This window comes from Curcuma longa, chromosome 19 (genome assembly GCF_044706935.1).
Source record: "Curcuma longa cultivar G26 ecotype Majalengka, Jawa Barat chromosome 19, ITB_CL_G26_1.1, whole genome shotgun sequence".
Taxonomy (NCBI): Eukaryota; Viridiplantae; Streptophyta; class Magnoliopsida; order Zingiberales; family Zingiberaceae; genus Curcuma; species Curcuma longa.
The window spans coordinates 6,840,152-6,850,194 of NC_133879.1; the positions used below are offsets into that span (position 1 = coordinate 6,840,152).

The 10,043-nt window shown below is 38.4% G+C and overlaps 1 protein-coding gene across 1 annotated transcript; it reads right to left on the minus strand.

Moving 5' to 3' along the window:
- Positions 1-5,419: 5,419 nt before the first annotated feature.
- On the minus strand, positions 5,420-7,228 carry LOC141812480 (uncharacterized). The gene has a single exon (XM_074700471.1). The coding sequence runs from the start codon at positions 7,226-7,228 to the stop codon at positions 5,420-5,422; it is 1,809 nt and encodes a 602-aa protein (XP_074556572.1).
- Between the last annotated feature and the right edge of the window lie 2,815 nt (positions 7,229-10,043).

A 10,043-nucleotide genomic window follows, 5' to 3' on the forward strand; every position in this document is an offset into this window, starting at 1 on the left:
CGCTTGGTTCACTAACCAAACATCCTTTGATTTGATTCACAGTTGTGTTCAATTCGTCTTCCCAAGACGAAGCTTCTCATTGCATTCGTTTTGTTAAAACCTCTTCCATCATGAACCAAACCTAGTTGATTCAGTTTTGGTTCAAAACTGTATCATTTGGTTCACTAACCAAATGATATCTAATTTGAACGAAATCAGTTTCGTTCATTTCGTCTTTGCAAGACGAGTTCCATTTTCCCGTATCTTATAGATCAATTGTGACCCACTTGAACTTCTTTTTTGTCAACTACATGTTGGACTTCCGACTACCAAGTATCTGATCAACCTTGACCTACTTGACTTTTAACTTAACCATCTACATTCAAATCAATCTTGGTCAGCCTGACTCGAGGTCAATTGCACCAACAATCTTCTTCTCCGACAAACTCTCCTTCTACTTAACGTCTCGCTCTCATCAACAAACATATTGATCAAATATCAAAACTCAACTCTAACCAACTTGAGTTTGATCAACCTTAATTAGTGATCGATTGCACCAATATTATAGTACTATTATTGTCAGATCAATAACTCTTTATCAAATTTTCAATTCTATTGATCTAGACATTCAATCAATTGACTTGTCCTCACCTAATCAGTCAATTAGCTTCTAATAGAATTATTTTGTTCATTTTTTATTTAGTATTGAGTCAATTGATTTATAGCATCAATCAATTAACTCGAGTATCATTGACTGACACCTAAAGAAAAACATTCTTTATGTTTTTTTCAACCCTAGGTTGACTACTAATTCAACTCATGTATTAGTTAGGTGAAAGACTCTTTTAGTTGACTGTTTTTATGGATCCGACCTCTGCTAAGTTTAAGTATGCTCTTGAGTTTAGTCTTACCCATATTCCATGTACAAATACACTCGACTCTCTTCACAAGAGCTTATCTTCGTCTCAAGAGGTTCTTCATGACTCTGGGATTTCATTGTACGAAGCAGCTTTCAGTATAAGAATATCATCAATTTCATCAATTAATGATGAAATTTTCTATCGCTAATCAGTCACTAAAAAAATTTATTGATCGATTAGCAATCGATTCAGTCGGTAGCAAAAGGTTAGCGACTAAAATTTCAATTTGATCACTAATTTAGCTACCCAAATAAAATTGATTGTTAAATTTTAGCAATCAAATTTAATTAATTATATTTCGGTCACTAAAATTAGGGAACGAATTTAAATTTCATCGATAATTTAGCATAATTTTAATATAATACAGTTTGATATATATAGAAACCTATACAAAATTATAATATCACACCAATCAGAATAATAATTAATAACTACATCCAAATATACACAATTACAATATCAACATTAATTAATTTAATATTTAGTAATAACATCCAAATCATCAATTTTAAAATACAAATATTTATCCAAAAATATTTATGATATAAATCTAGAACATATATAACCTATTGATTAGTAGCTCTAGGATTTTGAGTCTCTTGGAAATCAAAACCATGCGGACTTGAAAAGTCAAGAAAAATATAAGGATGAGCTAATGAATGAGATAACATATATAAAACGAGATATGAAATCTTACATCAACTGATCTACTTGCACCTTAACCCAATCTTCCATCAACTGATCTACCAGCGACCTCAGTATTTCTATTATTTCAAGCAATGTCTGAATTTTGTTGCCATTTTTTACCGTCTAATTTTTCTTTCAAGGATCTCAAATCTCATGTGGTACAGGAATGATTTTATCTCCTTCTTTCTCCACTTGTATAATTATTCCTTGTATTTATTTTTAATAATATAAGTTACATGTTACTTTAAATTCGACCTCATGGCCTGACTTCCAAATATATATTTTTAATATCGAGAAAATTAATATAAAGAGATATCATACAATATTAATAATATTCAAATCCTTATCAAAAATTCACTATAATAAAAATCTTTAATATCTCGGTCTATATACCTCCATGTATAGCCAGAAGCGTATTGTTGTTCTTTAAAATTTTGAATGATATATGCTGATACACTATGACTATTCAAGTAAAATTGAATGTAAAGAACTTATAAAATATTTTAAAATTATATATATATATATATATATATATATATATATATATATATATATATATATATATATATATATATATCAAAAAGCCAACTACTGTATCTCATGGGAATACTAACACAACCACTACCAACCTATGTTTGTGACCATACACCTGCATACTCAATCAACTATCTCCAAAGATTTATCAATCAAGGTTAAAGGAATCATTGATTGTATTCTACATTAACTAAGTCTTGTTACGTGTGAGTACCTTGTTTTATTGCATTATTAGCATATCTATATTTTAGCTTAATTATAAGAGTTTGTACCGTCACATAACAAGCTGGATAAAGATAGTGTTTGTGCACCAGCTTGAGATGGAGTGTTAAAGATATTAGTATCAATAGGGTGATAAGTGTAGAAAGTTCATTCCTACATTAGTATTTTAGGTTTACGATTATGTCCAAAGCTCTATACATACTGGTGTAATAGTTATCCTGTCAACATATGCAATATAATGTAGCCTTTGCTAAATTTGAAAACATTAAACTTAATGCTACAGCTGGCAACCTCAAAATATATTCTGGAAGCACCACATGGGAATCATTGAATTGGCAAGAATATATTCCACAATCGCTATATAGGGGCATCATGTTTTGTCATACCAAGGATTCTAACCAATGTAAGGTCCCAACTGAGACTAAAGGTCAATTTGTAATAGTTTATTGTCCAGAAATGCCAGCAAGAAGCTGCTGTAGAAGTCCATTCATCTCTAGAAATATTAAGTACTAAGTAAATAATTTTATGGGTATCCTGCAGAACTTGGGAAAAGAATTAACAGATTATTGTGAACATAGAAAGATTAAAAATCAGGAAAAATAATCAAATTTCACTACACAAGAAGTCAGGAGAAACAGAAAAAAGACAGTATAATCTTGCAAGGCTTTGAGAAAAACGGTGAGCTAAGCCTCCAAGGCCAATTGAAAGCAACGAAGAGACCTAAGGCAAGTATAAGTAAAATGAATCAGCAAATAATACAGTGAAAAAAAATTATAAACTTTCATTTATCTAGACCTTACTGCAATAGAAAAGCATGAACACAAGAGCATACCAAAAGAACTCATTGAAATCATCATAGTTTCTCCAAGCTGAATGTGGTGCACGACCATTGTCATTGTTAGCAGCTTCCTACACATTCAAAATAAGAAACACTAGAAATAAAAAATCAAGAGTATCAAGATTTAAAAAGTTTATACTTAGAATCTGCATTGACTGCAAACAGGAAGTACATCTAAATAATATTATACCATCAGCAGACAATAGGAACCTAATTAAAGTTAAGGGAAAATCATTTATGGTGACACAGAATCCCCATTCTTTGCCTGTTTACTAAAACTTCTTTGAAAAATAACCAATGTGGCACAGATATCCCTCCCCTAGGCTTCACATAGTTGTTTACAAAAAATCTGTCATTAGCATCATAAAGACAGCCATCCACTATAACAGCTAAGATATACCAACTTTAGATGATATTGCTAAACCACCAAATCAACTAATACACAACCAATGCTTCTTCAATCAGTCTAAGGTCCAACTTGTACAGAGAACCAAAAACAAGCCAACATTGTCAATTATTTAGGATTAGCTGCAGGATTTTATCCCATCATAGGTTCATGAAAGATTATATCACTAGTAGTCTAAGTCACTTTTTAATTATATTATGTAAAGTTTTGCTCTAGTTTCACTCATCTAGAACCACTTATAGTTGACTCAACCTATCCAACTCCAGAATTAACAGTTGTTATGAATATATTCTTCCCAAATTAATTTATTTACTCTCATTTTAACATATAAAACTTAGATGTTCCCAAATTGTAGCATATTCTAGTTTTATCCTTTTAAATAACCCTTTCTAATTAAATTATATGTCTGAGTCTCAAGTCTTCAACTAAAACAATACAATTTTAGTGTCATGCATGCCACATAGCATGAATCCAAGCATCCCACAATTCTCATGAACTAGTTAGTTTCAAAAATAATATTAGTCTATAGAAATTAAAAAATCATTTAAATTAAATTTTTAAAGTAATAAGATATAAAAATATTAGTCCATAAAAATCATTTAAATTAAAATTATAGAATAATAAGTTAAAAAATATTACAATCGTCACAATTATCTACCTTGCCAATGCTAAAATGAGTCAAGGTTTAAAATATCGAGCCGTGCCGGAGTTTCGGTCCTGGACCGGAACGATACAGTTTCGGTACCGTATCGTACCGTGCCGGTATAGTTTCGGTATTTTTAAAATATAAAATATATTAATTAAAATAAGAAATTTAATCTAAATATTTAAAAATAAAAAATAAAATTTTTTGATAATTTTATAGGTTTTAATAGGGCCTAATAAAATTTTTTGATAATTTTATAGGTTTTAATAGGGCCTATTTAAATTATCCCGAATTATAACTTTGAACTATAGCTAGGAGTTAATTATTAAAATCTAATTAAAACCTAAGTTTAAAAAAAAAAACATCGCGAGATCGCGATCGCGGCACGCGAACGCGGCTGCGCGGACTGTCGCGGGGCCCCGGCGGCATCGCCGGCTCCGGGCGACGCCTCGCCGGCCCCGGGCGGCGTCGCCGGCCCCGGGCGGCGTCGCCGAGGCCTCGCGCCGCCTCAGGAGCGTCGCCGAGGCTGCGCGACGCAGCCGGAGGTTCCGCCCGGGGCCGGCGACGCCGCCGGAGATGCCGCCCGGCCGGAATTCATGTGCTGGCGTTGTGCCGGTGCCGGTGCCGCGTCGGAACGAGATTTTTCGTGCGTACCGGGTGATACGGCACGAAATTTCAAACGTTGAAATGAGTATCATGCATCAAATGGAACTAGGTTTAAAGTATCATTTTGTCATAGAGTCTTGGTCCCAGCAATATCAGTATGCTTTAGGCACCGTGTTATGCTGACATCCGTAGACTTCAGTGTGTCAAAATGAATTTAGATGGATTTTACCACTTTAATATCCTTTCACTTAACTTATTTAATTCTAAAAACAAAAGTATAATAGTAATAATAATTAATCAGTCAATTGAATTACAATTTTATTGTATTATACAGTTTTCATACTCGATACGCTTCACATGATTTAGCACATGCCGAGATTATTTTAATGGTTTATTCATTTGATCTTCTTTCATTTAGAATTTCCACTTCTAGCAAGACTATATTTATAGTTATTTTACTCACTTTTACTTTAATGCATCAAGATGAATTTAGTATAAATTTTACACCTATAATCTTCAACTACTTTCCGTAATTATATAAATAAAAGTATGGAAATTAGATAATCAATTGAATTAGAAGTTTAGAGAAACAAGTTGAATTCCTGAGTGACCTCTAATCTATCCCCAGAGGGTAGGGATACAGTTAACTGCTGCGGTATAAGTGTAGGTAGTCTACCAATCTCCCTAATAAAAGTACGAGGTATAAAAGAGTGTGAACTACCGGTATCTACTAACATATCAGCAGTAATAGAATACAATAAAATCGTACCGCGAAAAACCGATCCCTCGGCTCGCTGGGCCTCCTCTCTGGTGACCGCATGGATGTGTCCAGTCTCTGGCAATGATGGGGGTGGTGGTGCTACCAACGGCTGCTGCGGCTGAGTCATAGCCTGATACGGAGGTTGATACGAAGACGGTGTCGCATACTGGGTATGAGGCTGATAGGAAGTCTGAGCCTGATGTATAACCGGTGGCCGAGATTGTGTCTGATACTGCACCGGTACCTGAGGCTGTGTCGGGTATTGCACATACGTCTGATACTGCGGTCCTGAAATAGAATTCTGTGACACTGTATGCTCAGTGGAGTACTCCTGTCCATGAATACCATAGGCTGCTACTGCAGGTGGAGCAGTCCGCTGCTGACGATGCGTAAAGTGAGCTTTCTGGCTCCCTCTCTGTGCTCCTGTCTGACTAGACTGTCCTCCCTGCGTGGAAGTATTGGAAATTCCTCGCTGAGTCCTCAAGGAACAATCTCGACTGATATGACCTGGCAGTTTGCAAGTATAGCAAACTGACTGTCCCATGGAGCAAGCCGATATAACATGATCCCGAGACCCACAGCGCAAACAGTAACTATCCCTGACTGGCTGCCTCTGATCCTGCCAAGAAGACCCCGAGCGTCCTGACGATGACTGTCCTGATCTCTGGGCCGCGCCTGACATCTCAGAAGCACTCTGCCTCGACTCTCTGTGACTATTTCGCTGTTGACCCCCCGCCTGATGCTGCTGAGTCTGTACTGATTCCTGTTCTGACTTCTTGTTTTTCTTTCTATCCCCAAACGCTCTCTGCTGAGCAGACTCAATCAGCAGAGCCCTATCCAACACCTCCCGATAGGTGGAAATACCCAGACCAGCCAGTTTCACCTGTAGATATCCATCTAATCCCTGCATAAACTGCAGCATACGAGACCTGTCCTCTGCCACCAACTCCGGACAGCATCTGGCTAAGCGATTAAATTCTACATTGTACTCCATCACGGTACGACCCTTCTGTCTAAGGCTCTGGAAATCCTGTCGCAGAGTCATCTGGTATGCTAAAGGAAAGTACTGACTCTCAAAGATCTCTCTAAACCTCGCCCAAGTGACCTGCTGCTCACCCAGAATAATACGCTGAGTAGCCCACCAAATCTCCGCTTCATCTCGCAGATGGTACGCCGCTAACTCCACCTTCTCCCACTCTGTACACGCTGTGTAGTAAAATGTGCGCTCCACCGTCTCTATCCAAGACTGCGCAACACTGGGATCCGTCCCTCCACGAAATAAGGTGAATCTACTCTTCAGCGCATTTGCGAGCGCTGGTATTCGAGCTCGAGCTGCTACTATGTCCGTCTGACAGGTAGGGTCCACCACCGGAACTGGCGGTCTCCCTGTAGTAGGTAACACTGACGGTGCACTCTGATACCCTGGAGTAGGTACTGCTGTATACCCAGGGGTAACCGTCGCCGGTGGAGAAACTCCCTGGAATGCCACATGTACTGCTGGAGTGGGTGCTACTGGATTAGGTGTCACTGGGGGTACCGAGGCGTCTGCATTGGGTACGTCAGGGTCGACTGACGGACCTGAAGAAGAAACCTCAGGCGAAGGTTGCCTCTCCGGTGGCTCAGCCGTCATAGCATCGTACGACCTCTTACTAGGTCGTCCACGTTGTCCCTGAGAGAGTAGTCCACGTCCGCGCGCAGGAGTACGTCTTTTGCGAGGCATATCTGTTTAAGACATTATTCCATATATTACAATAAAAGACTATCCGTATCATAGTTCGTGTTAGATATTAGAAAACAATAACTAAATTAAAAATTTTACCTGTTGCTGTCTGGAGATGTTCTGCCACTGCTTAGTCCCATACTGACCTTAATACGACTCCGTAAATCCGTAAACACCGAGGAACGCAAAATCACAAATCCAACAAGTCCGAAAGAACGTAAAACTACGCTCTGATACCACTAAATTGTTACGCCCCGGGAGACAGCTTTCCGAGAAATTTCGACAGCATCTCCCCTGTAACAATCGACTTTCCCTGAATACATACACGATATAATAAGGCCTATCTGGCCACCATACACCAGTCAAAATATGAACTCCGTACTAAATAATATAAATAAAATTCACTACCAATTATATAAGCATGTACCACCACAACTAACACATACGAAATTCCACCGGAAATAGAACAGTTTCTGACACAATACGACATAAAACAATTCCTGACACAATAGACTCCGGAAATGTAAGAAAAAGGAATTTAAGCAAATTGCAACTCGACGCGGGACTAGCAGCACGGCTCTCCAGACAGACCTCAACCTGAAAAGATAAAAGCAACGGGGTGAGTTCAATGAACTCAGCGGGTATCAAGTAGACATGTATCAAATAACTAGCAGACAGAAATAGAAATACCGGTAGAACAATGACAGGAAGGAAAATCTGAATTCATGTGTAAACGTACTCACCAGAACATGCGAACGATATAATCATAAGTAACATGATCACTAACCAATCCATACGACCCCTGTATATACATATCCAACATATGCAAATAATCTGAAAGTAACCATATCACCAAAGAATCCCGATATCATGCACAAGTATAAAATCCTATCCTGGTCACCCCTGCTACCCATCTGATCCTTACATACCAAAGTGAGGTCGCGTGGGTCCTCAATGATAACTGCCCGTCAGATCCATCCATCACCGAGATGTGAGGTCGCGTGGGAACTATGCCCGTCAGATCCATCACCGCTAGGTGAGGTCGCGTGGGAACTGAATATGCCCGTCAGATCCATCACCGGATAGGTGAGGTCGCGTGGGAACTGAATATGCCCGTCAGATCCATCACCGCTAGGTGAGGTCGCGTGGGAACTAAATATGCCCGTCAGATCCATCACCGATAGGTGAGGTCGCGTGGGAACTGAATATGCCCGTCAGATCCATCACCAGTAGGTGAGGTCGCGTGGGAACTGAATATGCCCGTCAGATCCATCACTGGTATGTAAGGTCATATGGGTAGGGGTATAACCGCTGTGCACTCTGACGTCATCGCTAATGCGTGACCGAATGGACAGTATGCTGGCCAGCATGTCATAATATAAACATGGTATCTAACCCTAGTACGGTACCCACCTACAATCCCTAAGGCATACTACACTAGTACTACTGTGGTACGAAGTCATATGTCTAGCATGTGCATCAGAAAAAGTGATGTATAACAATCAAGCAGTAGCATATGGAATGTGTCACATGATATTCAATCAAAGGAATAACAGATAAATAATCAGATCATAGGTATCAAACAAAATCGGTATAAACTGAAAATATACTATCACTGGTAGCTAGAAATAAATACATGTCTAAACCGGCATATCTATAAATAGATAAGTCAGAGACAAGATATGTCAAACATATGCAGCAACCAAATGTAGCAAGCAAATAATAAATGCAAGTCATGCAATATGCACATGATGGAATGTCCTGTCGGAGTACACCTATCCTCCTATCCCAAATCATATGGGGGAGCAACGCTCTCATCTCCTCGTCACAATGCGAAGGAGGGATCCCTGTAATGCTACCACGCTATGGTACTGCTACCTCTGGTGCGGCCGAGCGGAGCCCTAATGCTACCACGCTATGGCACTGCTACCTTTGGTGCGACCAAGCGGAGCCCTGATAAAACAACTGCACACACCCTCCTGATGTACCACTATCTCATGAGTGGTTGTGTGTGCAGATCCTGTAACTAGCGACGGGCTCAGACTGCAACTATCAAGGAGGAGCCGATGATTGCTAGCATGCAATCATGCAAGAATGATGCATGACACTAATGCATATAATAATAACCAATCTATGCCAGTAACGAAACAGTGTAACCAGGAATACATACCATATGTATAAAGTAGTAACTTACCACAACAGAAATAACGCATAAATATTACTACTAAATCTAGCAAACTATACATATCAATAAGACAAATCTAAAAAGATGAGTCGAGATACCCGCCTTCCGAATGTAGTCTGTATCAGACAAGAACCTCCGGTAGCAATTCAATGTCCTGTAACACGGAGTTTAAACTTAGCCATTCTTATATCAAGGTGATTGACTAAATGAGTAATTAAATTGTATCAAGCTCAATCCTAAACATTCCTATTCCTTTAATTAACTCCAAAGAAAAAGGAGGAGACATGACTCTATCCTATATATCGCAATTAGATTCTTAATTACGTTGATCATTTTGTGTTGTGATCCACTTAAGTTCATTCAGTTATAAAAGGTAATACACTTAATAATATTCACAACCATTCTGTTGATGGAAATAGGAATGAAACTATTCTATCAACCGCATTGACTAAATCAGATGAGATACTCGATCAATTACAAGCGAGAAGTATTCCTTTTGAAATCCATCAAAATGTAAAAGTTGCCATCATTAACTGTTCA